A 27,747-nucleotide genomic window follows, 5' to 3' on the forward strand; every position below is an offset into this window, starting at 1 on the left:
CCCACAGGGACTCGGTGTCTGATGTCATACTGTGATCCTACCCAACATGATTTTCTTATCCCCAGAAATAAATTTTTGTTTAAGACAGGGTTTCAGTAGTCTAGGCTGGCCTGAGACCCCCTGGGTGGCTGAGGATGACCTTAAATTTCTGGTCCTCTTGCCTCCCCAGCCTTAGTGACAGGACAGGTATGTACCACCACACCCGCTTTCAAGCACTCTCAGGAACTTGAATTGTTTGGGCAAGGTCACTATCAACCCTTCATTTCCAGGAACTTAACTAGTGTCTTTAAATGAAATAGATAGCATGCTATTTCTACTATCTGTCCACCCAAGGATGGCTATCTAGGCTGTTTCAACTGAGAGTGCTCTCCAACTCTTTGGGTCTATATGAAAGTGTTCCTTCCGAGTGGCTAGCCAGTAAGACACAGACATTAGCTTAAATTCTGAACCTATTTCTCTCCAAATTATTGTCCAAGTTTGCTCTTCCATCAACAAATACTTGTGATCACATATTTTCACTGTTTGCTAATCTGGAAGATTTTAAACTGTATTCTTGTGTAAATCCTAGGTAGGCAACTTGCCCTCTTTAAACTGACCTCAAAATCTAAACTAACTTCCTTCACTGCCTTTATCATATCATTCTCATGTAAGAAAATCTACAACAACTAAAATCTACTCATATCTTCTATGGCATTATGGGATCTGGAGATCACAGCCTTAAAGGACAAAAGGCATGTGTAGTCTGAAAATACATTTACTAAGCCTAGAAACCATCAGGGTTCAATATCCAACCTATACCATTTCTCTTTTTGGGTGTGTGTGTGGGGAGGGTGGTAAAGGCAGGGCAGCCCACAATAAAAAGTAAGAAATACGTGAACAAAGGAAGTTGCAGTCCACACAAAATTTGACATTTTAAAATATCATCTTCAAGTTATTTTTTTTCTTTAGCCTCTTTCTCCCAACTACGTAGAAAACAAAAACCATTCTTAGCTCATAAATTGAAATTTTTTAAAGGTCTTGTTTCCTAACAACATTTTCCATAGGCCTGCCTCGACTACCACCATAATCAACAATCGCATTACACTCTGCCCTCCTGCACCCTTTACCTAATGCATCTCACAAGAACTACCAACAGGAAGGGGCATTTTTAGTAAATGGCTGGCTGGCTGGAACTTGTGACAATCCTCCAACTTCTGCCCAAGTGCTGGTATTACAGGAGTATGTCACTCCAAAACAACACTCAATATATACCTAAATTCTGGCTAGCTATACGGGTAAAATCATATAGGACTATAAGATACAACACAGGCAAGTGACAACTAGACTGTAGCACACTGAAAATGTATTTCTTGTAGTCTTTCTGAAGTAGAGGCTGGCAAAGGGCTGAAGCTGGAATGCTGTGCTCACAGGTAACCTAGTCCCTACTCTTAGCTCCGATGCTCTAGCACTGCCATGCTTGTCTTTGAAGACGGGGCATTATGAGCTCACTAGGTGCACTTGTCCTTCTGCCTCCTGAGTGCTGAGACGAAAAGAGCGGTCCCATGGCCAGCCACTGTCCTACTCTTGTGCAGGGAAAACAAATGAATCTAATCACATTTATATAATGATATCACAGAGCCACTACAAAGCAAAAGTATTACACAAAGAAGTATACCTAATAGTTCAATTATAAACTAAATGTATAGTTTACACATAAAATTATATCACAAGACTTAAAAGATTAACAAACAACATAGTATTTGTCTATGTGCAAGGCAGTTTAAATCCTTATGTTTTATTTATAGTAAACACCCAACCACTTGCTAAATAAATAGCAAAATACTCACCAAGTTTTCTTTTTTGGAATGGCTATTTCTTCAATCCCTCAATTAACAGAGAAAAAATAAAAATAATCAATTTTCGACAACACAAAGAAATATGATATCTTTTCATTTAAAAAACTCTATTTCCATAATTTTAAAAATACCTGTTATATCTGTTCCTTCAACCTTTTTGAGGGATTCATTTCCAGGATAAAATCTGCATTAAAAACAAACCAAATCAAATCCTAATGTTAGTACTGCTCTCTGATGGTCTCAGCTCATCTCCACCTGCATGCATATATTTCGAGCCCCATGTTCTAATTACCATGGATCAAACAGACTAGGCTGTATGCCTAACACCCATGTATGCTGGGGAGACATGGTCAAAACAGCATGTTCAATGCACATATAAACAGGCAGTCAAGACTGATTGATCCACTTATTTCTGATGTTAGAAATCAAACCTCAACCATGCTAGGCAAGCTCTGGATTACTAAACTACAGCCTCAGCCAAAATTTTTTAAACACGTAATCTCATTACAAAACAATCGAGATCTAAAAGGGAAAACTAAATAGCTTAAGAACAATCTGAATAGCTGGTTTGAAATACACAGAAATTAACCTGGGTTGGATCAATTCAGTTGAGTTGTTTTTATTAGACACTACCCAGACAGCAAAAGCCCACCTCACTTAAAGCGGACAGAACAAAGCTAAGATCACCATGGCTTTATTATATTCCACTACTTTTAATAATTAACAATGTTCTAACAATACAAGTCTTTTAACCACTATATTTAGAGCTGCAAAAATTATTCTTGTCCAGAACAGAAATACTGACTCATGACTTAATTCAGAATACCATATTCATGAATAACTCCACACTTAATACCCTTAAATAAAATCAACAAAGATAAAGGTATCATTTTACCTATTTTAAAAAGCTTTTACTATTTTGTGTGATTGTACCCACGTGGCCACTCAGCAACTTTGTGGAGCTGGTTTTTTCTTCCAGTTTTCCCTACAGTTCTTTCAGACAATTATTACTACTTAGAAATCACTCCAGAGGCTGAGCAGTGGGGGCGCACGCCTGTAATCCTAGCACTAGGGAGGCAGAGGCAAGCGGATTTCTGAGTTCAAGGCCAGCCTGGTCTACAGAGTGAATTCCAGGACAGCCTGGGCTACACAGAGAAACCCTGTCTAAAAAAAAAACCAAAAAGAAAGAAAGAAATTACTCCAGAAATTTGTCTACTATCAGCCAACTGAATATAACACTGAACATAAAGTTTTTATTGCAGGGTGGGGGCGCAATGGTGAGATGGCTCAGCAGGTAAGAGCACTGACTACTCTTCCAAAGATCTGGAGTTCAAATCCCAGCAATCACATGGTGGCTCATAACCATCTGCTATGAGATCTAACGCCCTCTTCTGGTGTGTCTGAAAGACAGCTACAGTGTACTAACATATAATAATAAATCTTTAGGCCAGATGGAGCAGAGGTCCTGAGTTCAATGTTCAGCAACCACATGAAGGCTCACAACCATCTGTACTGCTAAAGTATACTCCTATACATAAAATAAATAAATCTTTAAAAAAAAGGTTTTTACTCGATAAGTGATTTTAACTTAGTAGTTAGCTCATGAAGTCTTTGAATCAATACACAAAAATAAATTGGGTTTCAAGTTTTCACTACACCTAGATGCCTCATACTTCCATCCGGCCATTGTATGAAGGATGTAAACAGAAATTACATAAATATCTGCAACATGTCCCAAACTGTAACTATCACAAAACTATCGAAAGAATGAGGTCAGACGTTTTAACGCTTTTCCGCTTTTCCTAAAGTTCAAGGTTCTCATAACATTCAGTTCATATTGGTGATAATAGCCTGCCCTTTATTTGGGAAAGTTCTATTACTTTGCCTTTAATTTTGGCAGGATTAAAATGAATGGGAGGGGGGTTAAGAAATTTGTGTAGGGGCTTGTTGAGGTACTCACGGAAATGTAAACTTCACGAGAACAGGGCCGTAGTTTAAAAGCCATTTTAATTCTATATGGTATTACAAACAACCAACAAAAATCTCCCGTAAGAATATCGCAGTTCGAAACTTAACTCAGCATGCCGCAACCTCGTGTTGGTTACCCTTGAGCGCGAGGCCTCCACCATGCGAATACCTTTGCACCTTACCTAGTTCCACGACTCTCAGGGAAATGCAAGACCAAACTGACTCTGGATCTTCTTACCTGCAACAGAGCTTCGGTTCACACACACCCGCCCCCCGAGTGGTCTGCAGCAAGACAAGCCCGCTGCGAAAACGCAAACGGCGAGCGGCGAGCGCCGCGGCCGCCATCTTTGACCTCTTCGCAGAGCACGTTGGGAACGCCCTCGGCGTAAGGGTCGAGGGGCGGGGCTGGCGTGGAACGTCTCACCCCGCATGGGTGGTTACAAGGTCCTGTTTGGCGAGACTAGCAACGGCAGGCTCTGTACACATCACTCACCTCGAATAAATTTACTTGGTATGCTGCCCTAAAGTCTCATGTGTAATTTTGTTTTTAAACTGAATGAGGGTTTTGAGACTGTTTTCTTCCACTCCTACCCCACCCCGAAAGCAAAAATGAACTCGTCCAAGCCAATACTCTAGGCCGCCTTTCCCGCACGCAAGCGCAGTGGAAAACACATGGTGGCTCTGCGTTGCGAGACCGAAGTGCAGTTCTCTGTGGCTGATTGGGACTTCTCTCGTAGTGACGGACCTCAAAACTGACTCGGAAGATGCTGGCCTCCAAGCACACGCCATGGAGGCGGCTTCAGGGCATTTCCTTCGGGATGTATTCAGCAGAGGAGCTCAAGTAAGGAGTTAGCGGGATGTGTGTAGAGCCGGGTTGTGGAAGTTGGAGCCGAAACTACGATTCCCAGAAGGCTTTGAGACGAGCCCGTCCGGGGCGCGGGGGTCTGGCTGCCTGGCGCCTACACAGTAGTAGTGGGAATGAGATGCGCTGGAAGCGAGCGTTCCCTGCCTTGCTGCATTTTCATCCGTTCATCTTCCTCATTAATCAGCTAGTTTTATGTCATTTATACTCTCATTCCGCCTCACGCTTATCAACTTCCTAATTAGTCCCCTCTGGTCCAAGCGATGATGAACTTTTAAATCTTGGATCAAGACCCTGGATATGAAGTCCTGGAGACTTTTCTTTAATCCTCATTTTGATCACGATAGCATACACACTTCTTAGACTTGCATTTAAAACTCAACATGCCGTCGGGCGGTGGTGGCGCATGCCTTTAATTCCAGCATTCAGAAGACAGAGGCAGGAGGATCTCTGTGGGTTCGAGGCTAATCTGGACTACAGAGTGAGTTCCAGAGCTGCTTGGGCACAGAAAAACCCTGTCTCGAAAAATACAAAAAATAAAAAGGTGCACCACACTATGGTAACATCATCACTACCACCACCTCTCTTGCAATTGCAAGCTCCTCATTTCCCTGCCTCTGCCGCATGGCAACCACGGACCTGTTGACTTTCTATTTCAGTTACTCTGACTGTTCCAGGCCCCTATTCAAATAAACGAAATCAGTCAGTGCCTGACTTGTAACTGGCTTATGCGGTTAGCATACTGTCCTCAAAATGATAGATAAGTACATCAGAACTTATTTCATTTTTAGGGTTAAGTAAATAGTACATGGTATATATACATGCCATTTCATCAGCTCATCTGCTGATGGACATTTGGACGATTTCCAATTTTTGGCAATTGTGCATAAGCTATTAAGGTTTATGTATATACCCAGACTTCCCGGTTCAGACATTAATGCCATTTTTAATTTTTTTAAGGGAGAGTTATTATGTTTTTCCTTTCTTTCTTTTGTTTTTTTGTTTTTGTTTTTTTGTTGTTTTTTGTTTTGTTTTTTCCAGACAGGGTTTCTCTGTGTAGCCCTGGCTGTCCTGGAACTCAGTCTGTAGACCAGGCTGGCCTTGAACTCAGAAATCCGCCTGCCTCTGCCTCCCAAGTGCTGGGATTAAAGGCGTGCGCCACCACTGCCTGGCTATTCTGTTTTTCATAATATCAGCACCATTGTATGTTCCCATCAACCATATATACAGATTCCACCTTCTCCACATCCTTTCTAGCTGTGTGTGTATGTGTGTATTTTTGATCATACACTGATAGGTTGAGGTGGTATCTCACTGTGGTTTTGACTTGCATTGATTTGAGGATGACTCAGCTTTTCATATGTTTTGAGTGTTTGTGAATATTCAGTGTACCATGAATGTTTAAATCCTTCACTGCCCCTGGTGTTCAGGAACAGCAAGGAAGCCAAGGTGACTGGAGTAAAGTAGTAGGGTTAGAGACCAGGAACCTTCCATTCCCCGTGTCATTTAAAGGCATAGCATTTACTCTGAAGGGGATGGAAAGCCACCAGTTCTAACTTGATAAAAGGGAACATTAAATCGTTTAGGGCCAGATCCAAAGCTTTCAGCACTGGTCTCATCAAGGGGAAACCTTTGTAGGTTAGCAGTTCTCAGCCTGTGAGTTTCAAGCTCTTTGGGTGTCAAATATCAAACATTTACATTGCAATTCATAAAAGAAGCAAAATTACAATTATAAAGTAGCAATGAAATAATTTTAAGTTGGGGGTCACCACAACATAAGCAACTTTCTGGTTGCAGCATTAAGAAGCTGCGAACCATTGTTGGGGATTACCTAGGAAGCATCCGTTTCCCAAGGGCAGACTCCTAGGGAGGTTGTAAAGGTGATAATAGCTTGATTACATTTGGACTTCAGAATAAATCTGACGGCTGATGGAGGGTGGACAGGACTGGATAGGTGCAAGGGTGGAAATGGAAGGAAAGGGCAGAACTTGGGGAGAACTGACCTAGGGCAGTGGCGGGAGAGAGAAAGGGGTAGAATGTGATACACAGGTGGCAGAACGGAAGCCTGAAACAAGCCAGGCGTGAGAGTGGAAAGGCCGTTACTTTTCCTTTGTGAAAGGGAGGGTACATGCTGAGGGAGTTTTTTGTTTCGTTTGTTGGTTTTTCAAGTCAAGGTTTCTTTCTGTAGACCAGGCTCTCCTGGAACTCCCAGATGTCTGCCTGCCCCTGCCTCCTTAATACTGGGCTGAAAGACCTGTGCCGCCACCGCTCAGCTCAGTGTTGAGTACCGAGTACCACCGAACTGCTCTCTTAAAAATGGTTGACTTGCTAAGTTTTATGTATATTTTATTGAAGTTTCAAAAATTAACAAGACAGCTAAGTAATTTGTTTAGCAGTACTGACTCCATGCTGGGGGAAGAGACCACATACACACCTCGGAGTTAGATGAACTGTCTGTAGACATTAGCTTAGCAGCAGAACGGTAGCCTCCTTGATGAGAGCCACAGCAGCAGAGCTCTCTGTGTAGCCTTGGTCCTTCTCACGGGGGCATTGGCCGGGGAGGCTCCCAGCTCGGCACAGCTTTGTTCCTTGTGGAACAGCGTCAGTTTACCTGACCTCACAACTCGCTTATTTGTTGTTGTTCCTATTAGGGTACAAAATGGTGACCATATCTTTGGCCTTACGTTTATTTTCTAACCTGGACCTGGGTCCTGAAGGGGACCTGCGAAGGCATGAAGAGATAGAGGATAGAGAGGGTAAAAGCTGGGGTCAGGAGGTCTTGCACAAGCTGTGTCTAATGCCAAGCAAGTTTATTAGGAAGTACAGCATCTTCTATACTGTTTGTTGGGGGGTGGGAGTGGGGATGGCCAAGGTCAACAGAGAGCTAAGTTGGACAGTGTTGGCTAAGAGGATATGGGATACCTCAGACATGGCTACCTTAGGACTGGCAACCATAGCCCAGAGGGAAGAAGAGTTGGGTCCAAAGGAGCTGCAACCTTGACTCCTTTGAGGCACTGGCTCCTCCTCTAGACTGGCTTTGTCAAATCCACTCCTGGACAAGGACACAGAACTAATGTTTTCTTTGTCTTTTCATCAGAGCATGCCTCTGAGAAAGTCTTAGAACAGTCTGGCTCTCCTCAAACTTCCAAATTAGAAGAGTTCTAAAAGGCAAAACTGGCTTTGCAAAAGTATATTTATGCGACATTTAAGGAGACTTTCCCACTGTTGCATTGTATGAACTTCCAAATGCAGTAGGGTGGAGCACACGCAGGCTGTGTGACCTTTACTGTCACACGTGGCATGGTAACATGCTCTTGGTGGGTACATGCCCAGTAAACAAAGTGATGAAACCTTGCATAAAGTAAATTCTGTTTCTTTATGATTTTATTTGTGTTTAATTTTCTTGAATCATTATTCTGTGCACGGAGTTATTGTTTGACATTTTCTTCATTGAACTAATTGGGCTTTTGGTCAGGTCTGGTTTATAACCTGCCTCTCCCACTTCAACATCAGAGAAGTTAATAATGTGAGCTTTCCCGGGGTCTTTCTTTAATCTCTCCAGGAAGTTAAGTGTTAAATCCATTACAAATCCTCGCTATGTGGACAACCTGGGAAACCCTTCAGCCAGTGGCCTGTATGATTTGGCTTTGGGTCCTGCAGATTCCAAAGAAGTATGCTCTACCTGCGTGCAGGACTTCAACAACTGCTCCGGACATCTGGGCCACATTGATCTCCCACTCACAGTCTACAACCCTCTCCTCTTCGATGTACGTGTTGCCCTGGGCATGGCATGTGGGTCTTGGGACTTCTGGGGTTGTGGGGGAATCACCTCTTGTTCCTCTCTTTTTAGGGTGGAAAAAAACCTTTAGGAACCTAGAACAACAGTACATCCTGAGTATCCATTGTCCAAAATGCTTGAGACCAAAAGTGTTTAGTAATTCAGATTTTTAGAATACATAATAGTGATATTGTAGGAACAAAACCCAAGTATAAACATGGAATTCACTCATACTTTATATATACCTCATATCCACAGCCTGATGGAAAGTTTTTTTTGTTTTTGTTTTTTTAACAGAGCTGAGGACCAAACCCCAGGGCCTTGCGCTTGCTAGACAAGTGCTCTACCACTGAGCTAAATCCCCAGCCCCAGAACAAAGTTTATATATACCTCATATACACAGCCTAAGGGGGATTGTATATATTTCTAATGTGCCTACATCTTTACTTCAGTCCCTAACCATGAAGTCAGGTGTTGAATTTGTTTGTGTATCAGGGTTCAAGAAATTTGGCATTTTAGAGTCTCAGAGGAGCGGTGCTTACCCTGTAGTTTCAGCTCACCCTACAGACTTACCCAGAGAGTTTCAGTCTGATTCCAGTTGAGAAAAGCTCCAGCTTGATTCTGTTCATGTAAGAGGGAGAGGTTTAGTAAGCCAGCCCACCTATCCAAGGCCCGGCGTCTGATCCAGGCTTAACGCACTGATTTATCTCCTTTTGCTTCAAGGGCTCTGTGCCCTTCAGGAAGCTCAGCGGCAGTCACCTCCCTAATAATAGAGGGAATTCTGGTGCTCCAAGGCTTACTGGCTTTTCAGGTGGCTCTGCAGTGTGGCTTTGGCTGGAGAAGCAAAGCCTCAAAAGGAAGACCAGTAACATCCAAATGAAACGTCTGTCTAGACTGCGCTGGTGTATGTTCAGTTCAGTATCAAGTATCCTAGTACCCAGGAGTTCTTTTTAAGTTTTTCAGATTGTGGTGTATATACAGACATGGTTTATCTGTTAGCATATTAAAGAAGGCTGTTGTCTTATTGATTTAAAATGAAAGGAATTCCTTTTCTCAGACCATGCATCCTATTGTGAGTTTCAAATTTGAATGCTTTAAAATGAAACCATAAAAGAAAAATGTTTGTCTAGTTGTTAAAGAGTCTAAAAACTATCGAGATATAGAAGCAGAAGTAAAATTCTTAAGGAAATTCTTAAGGAAAGAAAAATCTCTTGTGTGCACTGGAAGTTACCACTATGTCTCTTTCTGATGCCTAGTTCCTTCTGTCTCCACTCTTTAGAAACTCTACCTGCTGCTCCGAGGTTCCTGTTTAAACTGCCACATGCTGACCTGCCCTCGGGCTGCAATCCACCTATTGGTGTGCCAGCTGAGGGTCCTGGAGGTTGGAGCCCTACAAGCAGTCTACGAGCTTGAGCAGATTCTCAGCAGGGTAGGTGGATAATGGAAACCAGGAGATCAAGAGATGCGTGTATGTTGTTCTCAGTTGCCACCCTAGTAGTCTCCAGAACGTTTGGCCCTTGTAACTTACAGTGATGCCAATAGCTAGATATTGCCCCAGGTCCATATGGAGCCGTGCTAGAAGAGGCAGATGGCAGCGAGCATCTAATCGTCCAGGCATAGTATTCCTTGTCCAAGGGTTCCTTAAAGAAATGGCTGATCATAGGCCAGGATCAGAGAAATTACAGTAGTCTGTAACATTCCGTGCCAGTCAGCAAGTTGGTACTCAAAGTCAGCCAGAAGGACACAGCTCAAGGGAGAAACTCACAGTGGCCAAGTCTGGGGCAGTCGGAACAAATCATGGTAAATGATTATAATCTACTGAACGTAACAGGAATTGTAGGCTGACATTTTTCAAGACGTACTTTTAATAAGGGTTGATAAACACTTTAACCTCCCTTCTAGCCCACCACCACCAGAGGTAGTGGAAAGGAAAGGTTAATAGGGCGAAGGAGGACGTGGACCTGTTTAGAAATAGTTTTTGGAGCGAATCCAGTCAGCGTTGTCAGGATATCAGCAGTTCAGGGAGCAGCCAAAGTGAGCAACGCCTGACAGAAAAACGTTAGATCACGTGGTGTGTTCTGAGCTGTGGTAAAAGTGATGCGTTGCTCTGTGACTTTCCCACCACAAGGATATTGGCTGAATCTTGCTCATGGGGAAACATCGGACATACCCAAGTTCAATATATATATATATATATATATATTTTTTTTTTTTTTTTTTTTTTTTGGTTTTTTTTTCGAGACAGGGTTTCTCTGTATATCCCTGGCTGTCCTGGAACTCACTCTGTAGACCAGGCTGGCCTCGAACTCAGAAATCCGCCTGCCTCTGCCTCCCAGAGTGCTGGGATTACAGGCATGCGCCACCACCGCCTGGCCAAGTTCAATATTTTTAAAATCCCTTAGCCTTCAAGAATGTAAAGGCTGTCAGTGACAAAGGACAGTGTTCCATTCTGAGACTGACGCACTGCCTGCTGCTCTAAGAAGCGCCTAGTCTAATCTCCTAATGAGTTGGCATCTGTATGGTACGCAAGCGGCTCTACTGATTGGCTTTTTCAGTAAAAGAGAAGGAGAACTTTTAAGGCTTGAATGGTGCCTGGAAGTTAGATGGTAGTAGTTTACTACTGCCGACTTACTGTGTGGATTATCGTAGTAAGGTTTTATTAGATAGTATCCCTATTAAAGCCTGGCTAGCCTGGAACTTGCTATGTAGACAAGGCTGGCTTCGAACTCAGAGAACTCCTCCCTCCTCTGCCTGTTGAGTACTGAGATTAAAGACCTGCATCACCAAGCTCAGTGATATGTACTGCTTTGTAATGTGTTGCTAGGTGTGGTTTTCCTAATATTTTGATTACAATTTTGCATCTCTAGTCTTGAGTTTGATTGACTGTAGGTTTCCTTTCTCATATTTTATAGAGTTCAGATACCTATATTGTTAGTCTTAGAAAATGAGTTGAGCTTCTTTATTTATTTATTTATTTATTTATTTGATGTCTTTATTTTACGTGTATGATTGTTTTGCCTGCATGTACGTGTGTGTCCCACGTACATGCCTGGTGCCTTGGAGGCCAGAGGAGAGCATTGGGTCTTTTGGAACTGCAGCTACAGAAGGCAGTTAGCCACCCTGTGGATTCTGAGAGTTGAGCTCGGTCTTGCAGAAGAGCAGCTAGTGCTCCTAATTCCTGAACCACCTTTCCAGCCTCAAGAAGTTCTCTATAAAATGCCCTGAAAGAAGAGCTGGTGGAAGTTAAGAGTTCGGCAGGCATTAGCTAGGACAGTGCCTGCATTTCCTGTTTCGCAGTAGCTCCGTGCTCCCAGGGAGCCTCGAGGACGTGCTTAGGAAAGCAGAGAAGAGCCGAGGTTTGCATTGGGCCCTCGGCTGCCTCGGTGGCAGTTCAGTCTAACAAGTCTGTTAGCACAAGTTCCCGTCTTCTTTGCTTCCAGGAGAACAAAGCTCAACAATTACTCCATGGTCTGATTTGCCTACAAAAAGGGAAACAAGAGAAAAAGATGCTCCTATGCCTTTAATTAAATAAGTTATGTTTTTCTAGGGATTTTTCATATCCAAATTTAATCTTATTTTCATATGCCTCCTCCTATCTTTATTTTCTTTTTTCTTCATAAAATGTGCAAATAGACATGTAATCCTGTATATATCTGGCAGCCTTTGATGTCAGTATATCAGAAACCCTCTCTCCTTCTCTAGTATACTTACTTTTGATTGCTGGCGAGTAAGCTGGGGTGTCGCTGTCTTCCTTCAGAGAGGAGGCTTCCTGCTTTCCTGGGGGGTGGGGGGCGGTGCTCCCAGTGTGAAACCTGCATAAGTCAGGTTTAAAGCCTGGGTCTGCCTGTACAATTGTACAAGTGTTATTTCCTAAGGGTGTTACCCTTTGGGTCCCCACCTTGTTGGGGCTGGGAAGTGCCGATGTCCTATTTGATACTCATTGGTATCAACGTCTTGGTACTCATTCTAGGTGTTGATTACTGTTCCTGCATCATTTGGGGGCTTCAAAATGAAACCATAAAATTGACGAGTTACACAATGAATTTGAGGCCAGGCTGTAGTGTCTTCCACGGAGATGCATGAGGGTACCGAGTGACTCCAGTTCATGTGTGCTCTGAGTGCCCCAGCCCCGCTTCACTGTTCTAAAAATATAGCACAGTAGCTATGGTTTTCTTTCCTAGATGGATCTCAGTCCTTGAAAAGGCCAGTCCCAACCACGGGGTCCATCAGACATTTACTTTACTGTAGTAACACAATAGTTTTCCTCTTTTTCAGTTTCTGGAAGAAACTTCGGATCCTTCTGCCATTGAAATTCAAGAAGAGTTAGAAGAGTACACAAGCAAAATTCTGCAGAACAACCTCTTGGGGTCCCAGGGTGCACATGTAAGTTACCAGCATCTACCTTGTAATGATCTGCTTTTAGTATAGTGACCACAGTTTCGCTCTACCGTCATCTGCATGAGTTTCTGGCTTCCCAGGGTAGCCTTAGGTTTCAGTCCCAGCTCTGTCCCATGATTTTACAAATTTTCAAAATTGCATGAGTGTCCCTTTTGTCATCTTCATGGCTACACCAGGCTGACTAGAGGGTTAGTTCAGTATAGCATCCAGCAGGCAGCTGTGCTGAGAGAACGCTGGCTGTCTCTACCTCACTCCATCCCTACCCTGGGCGTTCTCTACATCCCTGCTCTCTTCTCTCTCCCTTGAGGCATCTGTGAAAGAATTCATTTCTCTGAATGAATGGGGTAGGTAATCAACCGTAAGAGGAAACTTCAAATCATCAAATTCACTTTATTACCAGGTATCATACCACATAATTAGTCTAGAGCAGGGCTTCATGGAAGTCCCAGAAGCTTCCGGGTGGGACCTATTTGAGGCCAAGAGAATCACCACTGTGGGAATCCTGAGAACCATCTGGGGAAGCATCAGGGAGAGCCCAGCTACACCCTGAGGCTTGTCTTAAAAGCTAAATTAACCTGCACTTATTCCAAGCCCCCTAATGGATTCTTAATCTTTCTTAGTCACAGCTTTCTGAGAAAGCTTGGTCTGATACTATAAATGAGGGTCATGTAAACAGTCAGGATTTGTTTAGAAAGATGACATTACAGTTAAAGACAGTAGTGACATTAAATCCCCTTTGCTTTGGGAATACTCAGAGTTGTTGCTGAGAGCAAAGGCTCAGCAGGTAAAAGTGCATACTGCTCTTCAGAAGACTGGAGTCTGACTCCCCAGCGCCCATGGGAGATGGCTCTCACCCACCTGCTTCAGAGAGGTGTGATGCCTCTGGCCTCTGTGGCCACCAACACTCACATGCACATACCACTGACACACATGCGTTCACATAATTTCAAAACAAAACTTAAAAAAATAAATGAGTCTACATTAACTCCTTTTCAGGAAATATCTTTTTCTTAGTTGTGTTCTTGAAAAGCCTAATCCTGGCAAGTTTGCTTAGGTTTGGGACAGTGAAGTCCCTGGTGTTCGGGCAGTGAGTATTAATCTGGCCTGCAGCAAACAGCACCTGGATTGTGGCAGAGGCTTTGGGGAGCTGGAAGAGCTTAGCCAGATCCTCTCAGGGAGTGGGAGGGCTCTCCTCAGCTCTGGCTCTGCCCTGCCTCCTGCTGCCTGCTCTGCTCATGCTTCTGTGGCCTTTAACTAGTGTGTTCTATGTTCTGTGTGCCTTGGCTTGTTTTACCTGCTGTTCCATCGCCAACTGTAGATTCCTGTCCGAGTGATTACCGACAGGGAGACTGAACAGTTCATCTGCTGTGGCTGACTTCTCCAGGGCCATACTAGGATATGGAACAGATGCGAATTTTTAATTGTAGTCAGCACATCTTTAAAAATATGGCCAGAGGTGTAGCATGTCAGGGCTAAAGTCCTCTATAATGTTGTATCAGTTTAGGAGTCAGTCAGTGCCGTTAGCAAGAGAGACCCAAGGGCGGTGTCTGTGGTACTGTACGTGAGACTGACAGGTTCCTCTGGGCATTTTAGTAAATAAACCAAGAATGCAGAGATTGCCCGAGCGACAGCCCGTAGAGTAAGAGCAAGTACTGGCCCACACAGAGATATTAGTGTTGGCGAGGCCAAGGCTCTGCATCATTGCCAGCTGTCACTCCGCTTCATCAAAGTAGTCAGCGTCATCTTTGTGCTAGGGACTAGGATGATGCAGTTGGCAATTTCAGGACCCAAAAGTGCTTCTTGAGGAGCCTCAGTTCTGTGTCCTTGATATTTAATTACTTTAATAAGACCACACAAAAAGATATATTAATGACTATTTCGTGGGATGTTTAAGTGAGGGCGTATTTTAGTTACTGTTTGTTGCTGTGAGGAAGGCGCCTGTCCCCACTGGTACACCTCCTCCAGCCAGACCACAACTCCTGAAGCTTCCATAACTGTCCCAGACAGTGCCACCAACTAGAACTAAGTAAGTGCTCAAATGCCTGAATTTATGGGGACAGTTCTCATTCAAGCCACCACAGGGCAGTCTTCTTTAATTAAATAAAAAGTAAAGCACCATTCATACAGGTTGGATTCTCCTCAGAGTGGTACTCTGCTGCGGATACAGATTTATAATCCCGTTATTTGAGAGGCTGAAGCAAGATTACAAATTCAAGGCTAGTCTGGGCTATACAAAGTGAGACCTTACCTAAAAATAAGTCGCTGTAATGGTCTCTGACTTTTACACAGGTGAAGAATGTGTGCGAGAGCAGAAGCAAACTTGTCGCTCAGTTCTGGAAGACACACATGGCCGCTAAGCGCTGTCCGCACTGCAAGTGAGTGCTAGCCCTCGGCGGCTCCCGTTCCCTGCTTGAGATGGCGTTGGCCAGTCACTCAGCACTGTTATTAAATGTCTCACTGGGGTCTGTTTCTCTCTGCAAATCTCCCTGCGTGTAGGACGGGACGGTCAGTGATTCGAAAGGAACACAATAGTAAGCTAACAGTCACGTATCCAGCCATGGTGCACAAGAAATCTGACCAGAAGGACACAGAACTCCCAGGTAAGGAGCTGGAGCTTCTGGGAGCTCTAGCCCCGTTCTCTCCTGTGGCTTCTGATGCTTCTAGGCTCCCTAGGGCTCCGGGAGAGCTTGGGGAAGAAGACCCATCCCCCGGCTGTCACCGGGAAGGGGCAGCAGGGCTATGCTAGGAGATAGCGCCCTACAGGAGCTTACATTCTCAGATCGTTGCCTTTGATTTGGGTGTTTAGAGACAAGATCTTGCTACACAGCTTAGGCTGACATCAGACTCTCAATCCTCCTTTTAGTGCTAGGAGTATGTGGTTGTTTCTTTGAAAGATTTTGTTTTTCTTGTACTGTAAACTGGCCTTAACCTCCTGATTGTTCTGAAATTCTGGGATTCCAGGCCTGGGTCACAACACTCAACCATTCGAAGGTGACTGAATAAGAACTTTTAGTTTTCCTGGCAAGTGTTTCAAGTATTTCATTATGTTCCAAGCATGGATTTATTTTGAACAATATATAAGTTAATAATATTTTTAAAAAAATGAAAGAACTCAGTAAAACATGAGGACTTCGTGCCAGCTGCTCCTAAGGCGGAAGGCATCTTGTCAGCTCTGCTCTGTCCACGGGTAGTAGAGAAAAAACTAGGATGAAGGACTGGAATGTCTTATGTTTTTTAACTTATATGTTTTTTATTCTTTAATTCTGAAATGAGAATTAAATAAGGTATTTCGAAAAGCACTGGGACTAGTATGTGTTTTGCTGTATGTGTCTACTAGATACCCTGCTTCATTTTTTATCATATAATCTATATGCCAAGTCAGAAAAAACAGAACCTGAGATGTGCAGTTGGCGCTGTTGTGTGCCTCAGAGAGGCTCAGAGAGGCGGCTTCTCAGACCTGTTGGCACCTCACATAGTGGCAGTAGCCGAGCCCACCCGAGCCCACCCGGAGCTGAGGGCACCACCTCCATGAAAGCCCACGGCAGATAACATTATTAGTGAACCTTGTGTAGGGCTTGCGAACGTGGAGTAGGCAGGGAAATGCGTTCGTGTGTGCTCATCTCCACCTGACCCACCCTGAGATGGATGTTCACAGTCTTTTACCTCGAGACTCTGACAAGGGTCTGTGTAAATACAAATCTGAATACTGGTATTTAATAGACCTTTTATTGTAGAGCAGATTCAGACTTGCAGGTTAGCAAGCACAGTGAGTTCCCATAAGGCCTTTCTTCAGTTGGCTCGTGTGTAATCTTTTAGATTGCTCTAGGCACCCTCGGCACTAGCAAGGCACTATTGACTTACAGACCTCATTCAAAGCTTGCCAGCTACTGCGGGCACACCTTGCTGTATTCTAGGCCCCAGAGTGGGACCCCACCCTGTTTAGAAGACTGCTGAGTGTTCTTTAATAGTGAACAGCTAACAACTCAAAAGTCGTGTCCCTTCACTTCCCTGCAAATGGCTGTAGAAGCATTTTCTCTTAGCACTTGACAGTTGTTACCGTGACCTTATAGATTGTCCTAGAAAATGCTAAGACCTGAAAACAGAGATGTTCAGGATTTTGGTAGTAACTTTGGGGCAGATGTCCAATGATAAAGTACCTTTTCAGTTCCTTTGTTCCTGTTCATTTGAGGTGATCTTTTATGTAATTGTAAGAACAATGTGCACCAGAAGTCTGGGCATTGGGTAACCTGTAGAAGATAGTCCTTGTTTTGGTTAGTTTTTGTCTTTGTTTTGTTTGCTTGTTTACTTGTTTGTTTTGTTTTTTTTTTTTATTTAATGACTTTTTTTTTTTTTTTTGGTTGGGGAGTGTGGGGGATTTGAGACAGGGTCTCTCTGCATAGTCCTGGCTGACCTGAAACTCCTTATGTAGGGAAGGTTGGCCTTGAACTCACAGAGACTCTCCTACCTTTGCCACACAAGTGCTGGGTTAAAGGTGTGTGCCACTACACCCGATATAAACAATTCTTAAATATTATTCACCCACAATTGGGCCAGCAAGATGGTTTAGCAGGTAAACACACTCCTGAAAGTTGTCCTCTGACCGTCACCTACCCACTGTTACGCACTCCACAGTAAATAAATAACCGGTAACAGAAAAGTCAACTAACAATACAGAACAGGGCAAAACAGTATTGTTTGTGGATAGTTTAGAATATGTGGGATGTGTGTACTGGTCACAGCCGTGTCTGTGTCCTGGACACTCTCCAGTGTGGCAGACACAGTCACAACATAGTTCCTTGTTCCAATCTAGCTTTTATGAAGTTGAACATCCTCTGAGGAGGGAGTGAGGATGATTATAGGGGAAAAAAAAGATGTAAAAAAGATATGGGAGGGCTGTAGGCCATTACCATACCAGCTTTGAGTGTATTTCTCATTGCCTTCTATTTTTTTAGTTAATTAATTAACTAATTAATTTTCTTTTATGTGAGTATACTGTAGCTGTCTTCAGACACACCAGAAAAGGTTATCAGATCCCGTCACAGATGGTTGTGTGCCACCATGTGGTTGCTGGGAATTGAACTCAGGGCCTCTGGAAGAGCAGTCAGTGCTCTTAACCACTGAGCCGTCTCTCCTGCCTTCTTATACTAGAGCACCATGGGAAGCAAAGCATAACAAATTATTCGCTGAAATGAACCCATGAGACATTTGTTCTCTCCCAGCACCTCTCTACTCCTTCCACTGTGGTCCGTAGACTCTTCAGCCCCTCACCCTGAGCCTCGAGTGCACCTCCTCTTACCGTTCCATGCCTCAGCGGGTCTGCCAGCACACCCGACCGGCCTTGACTCTGCTTGTTGAGCAGACTGTAGCAGCAAAAGGCTCTGACAGTTCCTTGGCAACTCCAGAAAAGGGAAAAATGAGCAATGCTTCAGTTAAGGCATCCCAGGAAACGCTGACAGTCTTGAGCCTACAGAATGCTTCTAGTACCTTTGCTCCTCATCTGAGTGTCAGCAGTCAGCTTCCCAAATAGCAACCTCAAATACAATATTCTACTTGATCTGGGCAGAGCTGGTGTCAGGGCCTCGGAGGACCTGGCCTAGTCTGAGAAGCCAACTTTACCTACTAGTGCGATATTTCTTAAATCAGTCTATTTGACTCTGTAGACACCTTCATAGGCAGGAGTGCACTCAGGGGGTGGAAGTGCTTAGGGCCCAAGGCTGTGTTCCAGCCCCAGGGCTGCTAGTGGAAGGAGAGAACCAGCTCCCCAGAGTAGTGAGACGACAGCTTCTGTATGTGACTTCTGTATGTGTGCACAGTGGCACATACGTTCTCACACTTAGTCAATTAAAAAGACCACTTACTTTTCCACATTTATTTTTACTGTTGTTCCTGACCCTCTCTGGTGACTCCTGTGTCCATAAAGATAATGTTACTTGTTTTCTTTCAGTACTAGGGATTAAACCCAAGGCCTCGTTCATGCTAGGTGCATATTCTACCAGTAACCTGTATTCCAGCCCAATAATGTTCACTCAGAAAAGAAAAAAACTAGAATCAATCTGAATGTCCAAATAGAAGAGTGTAGCTAAATAAATTAGGAAATCTCCTCAGTAGAGTATCATGCAAATACTACAAATTTCTACATCATAGAAATGATGATTGGAGCTGGGTGTGGTTGCGTGGAGACTGAGCCCAGCACTTGGGTGGTAGAGACAGGAGAATCAGGACTTCAAGGCTAGCCTGGGCTACTTAAGATTGTCTCAGTAACAAGCAAAAGAGTGGTCAGATGAAAGCTATATAGCAATTGTTCATGTTTTTCTCTTATAAATGAACAGAGTTTTGATGAAAATAAATCCAAGCAAGATTTTTTTTTTTAAGTACTATCTCACTGTAGCCCACATTGTCCTAGAATTCATGATCCTTCTACCTCATCCTCCTAAGTCCTGGGGTAATAGGCCTGTGCCACCATGACTGGCAAAATCTTTATGTCATATAAAGTATTTACATGAGCCAAAACACTAGAAAAGAATATTTAAAAATGAAAAACCATTATGTTAATAATATGAGCTAGTGGGCATGCTCTGTGTGCTCTTCCTCTCTGGTTTTATATGATAGTGTGCTGTGCTCATTACTTCAGAAATTAGAGTGTGGGTAGAAATCTGGGTTGAAGAAATGCTGCTCTGTAGAACGATGTTTATGGTCGTTTCATGAATGGGGACACAACCGAGTCTATCTCATTACAGAAGGAGAGCCAGCAGCTCCAGGAATTGACGAGGCTCAGATGGGGAAACGAGGGTACCTGACCCCAAGCAGCGCCCAGGAACATCTGTTTGCCATTTGGAAGAATGAAGGTGCTGGAGAGATGATCTGTCTGTCTGTGGATTTGCTTTCCCGGGTCATCTTATTAGCCCACCCTCTTACTACCTGAACTGAAGCTCTAATTTATGTAGCTCTCACCTGCAATCCATCCATTGGTCTGGGGCAAGCTTTAGGGCACATTGACTCAGAGCCACAAAGGAGCAGGGTAGGTCACACCCACCACCAAGAACTTGACGCACCGGAGCCCAGTCACTGCTGCACTGCTGCATTCTGGAAGGTTTATTGCCACTCATCTATTTCAAATGTCATCTAAAAAGGTTGTTTTAGCTGGGCGGGTGGTGCAACCTTTAGTGTCATCACTAGAGGCAGGCAGATCCCTGTTGAGTTCAAGGCATGGTCTTTATAGTGAGTTCTAAGAAAGCCAGAGCTACTTAGTGAGACCATCTTGAATCTCCAAGAAGATCTTGTAAACATTCTATGGGGATTCCTTTTGTGAATCAAAAAATTAACTTTTGTATATTTCAGTTCTCTGTGAAAACAGAAATCTTCCCTTCCTTTTCGGAATACATAAGATAGTCTGTGCAGAGAACTCAAGTCCTCAGCCATCTTCTAAGACAGTGTCTGGGCACTGATTCTGCTGCTCTGCAGAGGAAGTGCTCATAGACAACCATGGTATCATCAGGGTTACAAGAGTGGAAAAGTACCAAGTTAGTGAAGTGCTTTCTGTAGCAGGCTTTATTCAGGTTTTGTTTCCAACATTTTCTCCAAGCAGTTTCAGATCAGCTTACATCTCTGAGGCAGTTTGCACAGAGCCCTCTTGGCATTCCTGTAGAGAAAGGATGCTCCATTATCTTTTGTTTTTAAAAGACTAAACTTTATTTGACTTGATTATTTTTTTTTATTTTGATTAATTTCATCCAGAGTCCAAAATAGCAAACATTTAATTATGCATGTAAAATTCCATGCGTGGGGGGGTGCAACTAAAATTTCCTGTTCCCACATAGCTCATCAACTTCAGTACTGCTGGCCCTCAGTGTCTTTATCTTATTTTACTTGCCCAGAAGCTGTCCTATGCCCAGGCTGGTTTTGGTTCATTTTTAATAAGTATTTTCTTATTCTGCACAGGATCGCACATCCTTTCTTGATTTGTTTATTTCTTAGTCACATTTTTAGGTTTTTATACATAGGCTTAAATGGTCTTGGTGGTTACTTTGTTTCAATACAGGATTCTTCCTGAATTATCTTTTTTCGGGATTGGATGATATTGGCCTGGAGTCCAGTTTCAACCCCAGTATGTTCTTTCTGGATTTCATAGTGGTGCCACCATCCAGGTAACTCCTTTTAACTTACCTTGCATGAAGAGGGTGGACTGAGGAGTTGACTTGTGGACAGTGTGGACAGGGACTTGTGGAAGGGTTGGGCCACTGAGAAATCAAACAGCGGTCAAACCAAGGTTGCAGGTTGAGCATTCTCTTATTTGGTTGTCCTAGCCATGGTTGTTTTGAGCCAATTGAGCTGTGTTACTTTCAGTAAATAGGTTAAAAGGCTAAAGAACATTCATGAAGCCTGTATGTCACCCTGTAGGTATCGTCCCATAAATCGCCTCGGTGACCAGATGTTCACTAATGGCCAGACAGTAAACTTGCAAGCTGTCATGAAGGATGCAGTTTTGATCCGGAAACTTCTGGCATTGATGGCCCAAGAACAGAAACTTCCCTGTAAGATGACAGAACTCACCATAGACAAGGTCAGAGCTGCCTCTGTGCTAATACAATGTCTTGGTTAAGGACAGGTGTGGTAAGAGATACACACTCGGGTTCTAACTGTGTGGAGACAGATGTTGCAGCTGCTGCAAGTTGCTACCTGCAGTGGGCAGCACTCCTGGTCGGCAGTGTGACTTGTTGGGACAAGCACAGGCCTGATTATAGATAAATCCAGGTGTGGTTTGGGTTCAGTATCCAGTGATCGTGGCAGTGGTTTTACTCACCTTGATTTCTTGCACTCCTCTGCACTAGACAGTGTATGCAATTTATGGTGAGGTTTCACACCCAGGCTGTTCAGGACCACCAGCTGCTAGTGAAGGTCTAAGTCGTCATTCTTCCCTCTAAGAATGTGTTTGTAGGGCTGGAGAGATGGCTCATCAGGTAAGAGCACTGACTGTTCTTCCGAAGGTCCTGAGTTCAAATCCCAGCAACCACATGGTGGCTCACAACCATCCATAACGAGATCTGACGCCCTCTTCTGGAGTGTCCGAAGACAGCTACAGTGTACTTGCATATAATAAATAAATAAATCTTTAAAAAAAAGAAAGAAAAGAATGTGTTTGTAGGCTCATTAAGGTCTCTAGCAATGGAGCCAGGAAGATGATGTAGAATGGGAGTTTCTAGAATAAGACCATCCCCATTGACAATTCCTTAGCCCTTTTCCCAGTCTTATATCAACTCTGTAGTAGACATAAAGCCAAGCTGGGTACTCAGAGCCCTTGCCAGGGCCACTCCCTGAGCTGTGGTCAGGATGTAAATGACTTTCTAGTCTTGGAGAGACAGACTCTCATACTCCATGCCAGTTGCTCAGACAGTCCTGCTCTAAGCCAGAGATGTCACGGTGACACCACTGTCCTCTGGGCACTCAGTTTTGGATGACTTCTTGACCCTTTGTCTGGTTCTGCTGAACTTTACTCTGCTGAGTCAGTGTGGATGTGCTTTTAACAGATCCTCAGCATAAGAAAGAGTTGCCATCGGCAGGCCCTAGCCCAGGATGGAAGACTGAAGACCATAGGATGATCAAATCCAATGAGTAGGAATGAGATTTTATTTTAGTGACCTTTAAGAGTAGAGACAAGGGGGCTCAAGAGATGGCTCAGTGGTTAAGAGCACTGACTGCTCTTCCAAAGGTCCTGAGTTCAAATCCCAGCAACCACATGGTGGCTCACAACCATCTGTAATGGGATCAGATGCCCTCTTCTGGTGTGTCTGAAGACAGCAGCAGTGTACTAACAAAATAAATAAATAAATCTTTAAAAAAAAAAAAAAAAGAGTAGAGACAAGCATTTGTCAATAGTAACAGGGCTCCCGTCTCTAGAAAAAAAGCAATACTGTCTTGATCCCTTGGCTAATTTCCCTTTAATTAATCAGACATATTCTTGTTTTTTCTCCATTTGTGTTCATCATTGTATCCCATGGCAGTGACCTCCCAGGAGCTGTCCCCTAGGGACTAGGGACATACCAGAAGCAAGGGGACAAGGTCTTGTTCGTTTTAACAGCAATCATGTAGCTATAAGCAGTGATTTCGACTAGACCGGCCTCTGCCGTCATGCAGGTGGTGAAAAGGACTGTACTGTTGTCTGCAGAACTACGTGTACCCTCTGAGATGATCCTTTTATTCCTTGGTTATGGGGACAAACCCAAATTATCACTGTGACATTGTCATCTTCAAGTGACCTCAACCTTCAGACACTGATAGTGTTTTCTCTCGCGTGAATTCTGCTGTGAGATTCTATCTCCTAGGCTGTTTTGTAGCTAGATGGAGCCAGTAGGTGGTGCTCTAAGAACCTCTGTCTTTCTCTTCCCTGGGTAGATGAGAGGAAGAGACAGGATTAGGGATAGAAATATTTTTACGCGTTTAGATAAATATTTAAGCTCGAGAATGAGCCAGTAACTTAATATAACCCACATGGGGACTCACCTTATAGCTGATAACATACAGTATTGTAAGGCAAGCATTGATCTTAAGAAATTATTCTACCTGCATTAAATTAATAGTAATACTATTATTGTTATTATTTGTTGTTTATTATTATTTAGAGACAGGACCTCATGTAGCCCGTGCTGGCCTTTAAGTTGCCATATAACCAGGGCTACTTCTGACCCTCTAGTGCCATCTTCCTAGTGCTGGGCTTCTGTGTGCACCATCACCTCCCGTTTCTATGCTGCTGGAGATGGAGCGAGGGCTTCCTGCAAACTAGGCAGGACCTCAGCCTCACTTATGAATCCACTGACTACTGTTTTCCTAATCCTGTAACTAAAGTAGCAGCTCCATAGGAAGCTGTTGCCTGGTTGAACGCTCTGAAGTAGAGCGCCCAGGGAAGGGCTGCAAAGACTCTCTTAATTTGGGTGGATTAGACATTAAGAAGCAGTGGTGGCACACACCTTTAATCCCAGCACTTGGGAGGCAGCAACAGGGGGATTTCTGAGTTCGAGGCCAGCCTGGTCTACAGAGTGAGTTCCAGGACAGCCAGGGCTACACAGAGAAACCCTGTCTCGAAAAAAAACATTTAAAAAAAAAAAAAGGTTAAGATAGGAACCTATTTATGGTATTTTTGAAATCTTAGTTTAGCTGTGATTTTTGAGATTCTTGCTCTCCTACGTCTCCTTCTCAAGGGGCTGGTATTTACTGGTGTACACTACAGTGCTGCTGTGCTGATGAGTTTTGAGTTCATTTTACTGCTAAGGGTCAGGCTGACACATATGCGCACTGCTGGTACACACTGACAAGCTCAGTTCGTCATGTTAGCTTCCAGGGCTTTTTTAAATTTTAATAAAGATTAATTTATATGAGTATGGTATATGTCTCCAGACATACCAGAGGAGGACATCGGATCTCATTACAGATGAGCCATCATATGGTTGCTGGGAGTTAAACTCAGGACCTCTGGAAGAGGTCATCTCTCCAGCACCCCTCCCCCCCTTTTTTTCATTAAGGATTAGGTTAAATAAATATGTTTTTCTTCAATCATTCCTATTTTCTCCAATCTATCTTCCCAGGAAAATGAATCCTCAGTTGCTATCGACCGATCCTTTCTAAGTTTGCTTCCAGGCCCATCTCTCACAGAAAAACTTTACAACATTTGGATTCGCCTTCAGAGCCACGTCAATATTGTGTTTGACAGTGAGATGGACAAATTGATGATGGAGAAGTACCCTGGCATAAGACAGGTGAGCAGTGAATTAGATTCCCATCACGTGTCGGTGAGGGGCAGTCACGAGCAACTGTCTGTATCCCCAATTCCCATCTGCATGTTTAGAAATAAGTGCATTCACTGGTTCAGAAGCAAGAAAATAATAAACATAATTGAATTATTTAATATTCTGGCACTTTTTGCTCTCTATAGATCCTAGAGAAGAAGGAAGGCCTATTCCGGAAGCACATGATGGGAAAGCGAGTTGACTACGCGGCCCGCTCGGTCATCTGCCCAGACATGTACATCAACACCAATGAAATTGGAATCCCCATGGTATGCGTTTGGGGACAGGCCTCATTTTGCTACTTGTGGCTGGGAGATAGGTGCCATAGAGGTCTGGGGACAGAGTTGATGGTAGATCAACATGGCTCCAGAGGGGACAGCCTCTACTGCATCACATGCGGAAGGAAGAAGAGCCCATAGGGAAAGAACTTGAGGTCCATAACTGTATTGCCATCCTAGAAGACTTGTGCCCCAGAGCACCAGGGGATCCCCAGTAAGTCATTCCACGTCCAGTTCTACATCTTACTCTTGCCAACTGTAACCTAGTCTTTAAACCTTTCTTGTCTGAGTCCATGACAGGAGAAGAAGAGGGCAGGGGATTTCAGACGCGCTTGGGTGTCCGGCGGTGGAGAGGGGAGAGCCCTCAGAAGGGCAGCACGTGTGTCTCATCTGTCTCTCCCGGTTGGTTCCAGGGGTGAGCGACTCGCCTGGTCACCCATTAGCGCTCCTTGGCGAGCCAGCTTCCTTTTCTCACTTCCTCCAGTTAAGGCCTTGGTGCTCATTAGCGGCTCTCTCTAGCTGACTTCCTCCTTAATGGGCCTCGAGGTCAATAATGCGAAGATGGTTTAATTCCCTCTGCAGAGCTTCATTTCCTTACACGCCACCCTGCCTCTCTTGGGGGAACTGGTAATGAGCAGAGCTAAAGTGTTCTGAGTCTTGGACACAGTTCGGCTTCCTAGGCAGGAGCCTGATGTGTCAAGAACAGGAGGGAAGGCTCTGCCCTGTGGTCATTGCCTCCCAGGAGCCAGAGGTCTTTGCATCCAAAAGCTGAACTATATGCCAAGGAAAGGCAGTCATAATATTCTTAAGTTTGAGTCTCTGGGAGGAAAGGTCTTGTAGGCAGAAGGTAGAAGCCATCCTGGCTCTGACCTCAGCGCCTGGAATGTCCCCAGCTTTGGTGGAGACCTTTAGCAAGGTCTTGCCTGCTCCTCCATACCATTCTGATCTTTTCAGGATCTGGGTTTCTTTAGTAACGGCTTGTATCCTGAGGAGGGACTCTTAATGTTCTCCACCTTATTGACTCCCAACCTTACCCAAATTCTCAGAGCCATGTAGGCCTGGGGTTATTAGAGGGTTGCTAGGAAAAACAGAGTGGGTAAACTGCTCTTCTCCCCTCCCCCACAGCGCACCAGAGGTGTTATGGGAACAAGGAGGTGAGAATAAATGAGTCTGCGCTAAACCTGGCAGGGAGCCGCACACCCGAGCACACTGCCGCCCAAAGCTGTGGGCCAAGTGATGGGCAAACAGTAAACAAGTCCATTAGGTCGCAGCGAAGGAGGCGGGAGAGTGGCAGGGCTCTCCACTGCTGCCACATGGAGACCTGGAACTCTAAGGTCCTGGTCTCTAGAGTCTTTGTATGTGTGCTGTAGTGTCAAGTAAAAGTAAACATCAGTGATTCAGAAACTTACTGCACTGTAGAGAACTCACTTGTTCTAGAGCAAGTTTCAGGCCTTGTGTTGACAAAAGAACATCTCATGTTCTCAGGGATCAGAATTGCAAGTCCATTTCCTCTCGAGGCACTCTCTGATGCCATGCCTGGGCTCAGTTGGTGCTGCCTGCTGGGATGGCAAGGCTGTAGTACCTTTCAAGCAAGTGCCCCATACTACTCCTTTGGCAACACTGACCTTATTGGCAGACAGGAAAGGGTGAAGTGTTGGGTGTGCATTTAAGAAAACTAATCTGTAAGTTGCCCTGTCTGTTCCCTTAAGAAAGCAAGCATAGCAAAATAGTTCAGCAGAGGAGACATGTTGCTCTACCTGCAGAAAGGCTGTGCTGAAGCCAGACAGCTCCCCACAGTTAGGGAGGAATCAGGCAGCTCATTTGGTCTGCTCTTGTATTCCTGGAACCTTTGTCTGCCCATTCTGAATGTTAACACGTAACCCTTGTTTCTAGGTATTTGCCACCAAACTCACTTACCCTCAGCCGGTTACCCCCTGGAACGTGCAGGAGCTGAGACAGGCAGTCATCAACGGCCCCAACGTGCACCCGGGCGCCTCCATGGTCATCAACGAAGACGGCAGTCGCACGGCCCTGAGCCCAGTGGATGCCACGCAGCGGGAAGCTGTGGCCAAACAGCTCCTGACTCCAGCCACTGGGGCTCCTAAGCCTCAGGGGACAAAAGTTGTGAGTAAAACGAGGGTTCGTTCATGACTTCCTGGTTCCTGTCTGGCTCCTCCATGCTGCCTCTCAGCAGGGCTAAGCAGAGGATGGTACTCAGATCAGTAGCAGCTTAGTCCACTGGAACTAAGGAGAGAGAGAAGTTGACCGGGGTCCTCACCACTGGTACTGAATTAGTGTAGCATCTCTGGGATTGACTAACTGTAATACTGTAATACTGGACAAATGTTCCCACCTGCCTAGAGGGGACCTTCGAGACACCCTTGGCGTGGGTTGGCGTGGTGACCATTGTTTCCCATTGATTTTTTCAGAGCCAACAGTAGGCCAGTCTCTTGCCTTCCTTATTTCTGAAGGTCTCCTCAGCTAGAGCAGAGTTAAATTCTCTACGCTGATTTGCTTTGGTGACAGGGACACCATTCAGACCATTCAAGGCACCAATTTTGTTCTTTGTTAGGTTAATACATTGTCGGGCTTTTTGCTAGGATCTATGTGAGGGATTCAAGAAGCTGCAAGGTATGTTTTGCTTTACTTCGATGGGTCCAGACAGATGTAGAATGATCTTCCTGTTCACTCAAATCAAAGTTGCAATGAGGAGAAACGTTTGAAGAGGAATATGCAATGAGAAGTCAGTAGTACTGAGTATGGAGTGCTTCTGTGTGCTAAGGCTTTGCAAGGACGTGGCCCTGACAGGGATTGCTCCTGAAGGAATGTGGTCTGTGAGCTGGAAGTCAGT

At 44.3% G+C, this 27,747-nt stretch overlaps 2 protein-coding genes across 3 annotated transcripts in view; one reads left to right on the forward strand and one right to left on the reverse strand.

Annotated features, from left to right (window-relative positions):
* The window catches only part of Ptcd3 (pentatricopeptide repeat domain 3), a 29,107-nt gene extending 24,939 nt beyond the window's left edge, over window positions 1-4,168 (reverse strand). For both annotated transcript variants that reach the window (XM_052173905.1, XM_052173904.1), the window contains exons 1-3: window positions 4,042-4,168; window positions 1,967-2,019; window positions 1,827-1,863 (exon numbers count right to left, since the gene is read on the reverse strand). In XM_052173905.1, the coding sequence (XP_052029865.1) occupies window positions 1,827-1,863; window positions 1,967-2,019; window positions 4,042-4,148 (197 nt within the window). In that variant the 5' untranslated portion in view covers window positions 4,149-4,168. The remainder of the gene's footprint in view (window positions 1-1,826; window positions 1,864-1,966; window positions 2,020-4,041) is intronic.
* A 289-nt stretch (window positions 4,169-4,457) lies between these two features.
* Polr1a (RNA polymerase I subunit A) overlaps window positions 4,458-27,747 on the forward strand; it is a 63,045-nt gene continuing 39,755 nt past the window's right edge. Inside the window, exons 1-12 of the mRNA XM_052173897.1 lie at window positions 4,458-4,644; window positions 8,228-8,432; window positions 9,723-9,872; window positions 12,719-12,826; window positions 15,131-15,216; window positions 15,338-15,441; window positions 19,579-19,686; window positions 20,880-20,985; window positions 21,239-21,401; window positions 24,418-24,588; window positions 24,765-24,887; window positions 26,790-27,020. Coding sequence (XP_052029857.1) covers window positions 4,568-4,644; window positions 8,228-8,432; window positions 9,723-9,872; window positions 12,719-12,826; window positions 15,131-15,216; window positions 15,338-15,441; window positions 19,579-19,686; window positions 20,880-20,985; window positions 21,239-21,401; window positions 24,418-24,588; window positions 24,765-24,887; window positions 26,790-27,020 — 1,632 coding nt within the window. The 5' untranslated portion in view covers window positions 4,458-4,567. The remainder of the gene's footprint in view (window positions 4,645-8,227; window positions 8,433-9,722; window positions 9,873-12,718; window positions 12,827-15,130; window positions 15,217-15,337; window positions 15,442-19,578; window positions 19,687-20,879; window positions 20,986-21,238; window positions 21,402-24,417; window positions 24,589-24,764; window positions 24,888-26,789; window positions 27,021-27,747) is intronic.

This window comes from Apodemus sylvaticus, chromosome 2, assembly GCF_947179515.1.
Source record: "Apodemus sylvaticus chromosome 2, mApoSyl1.1, whole genome shotgun sequence".
In the NCBI taxonomy this organism is placed as follows: Eukaryota; Metazoa; Chordata; class Mammalia; order Rodentia; family Muridae; genus Apodemus; species Apodemus sylvaticus.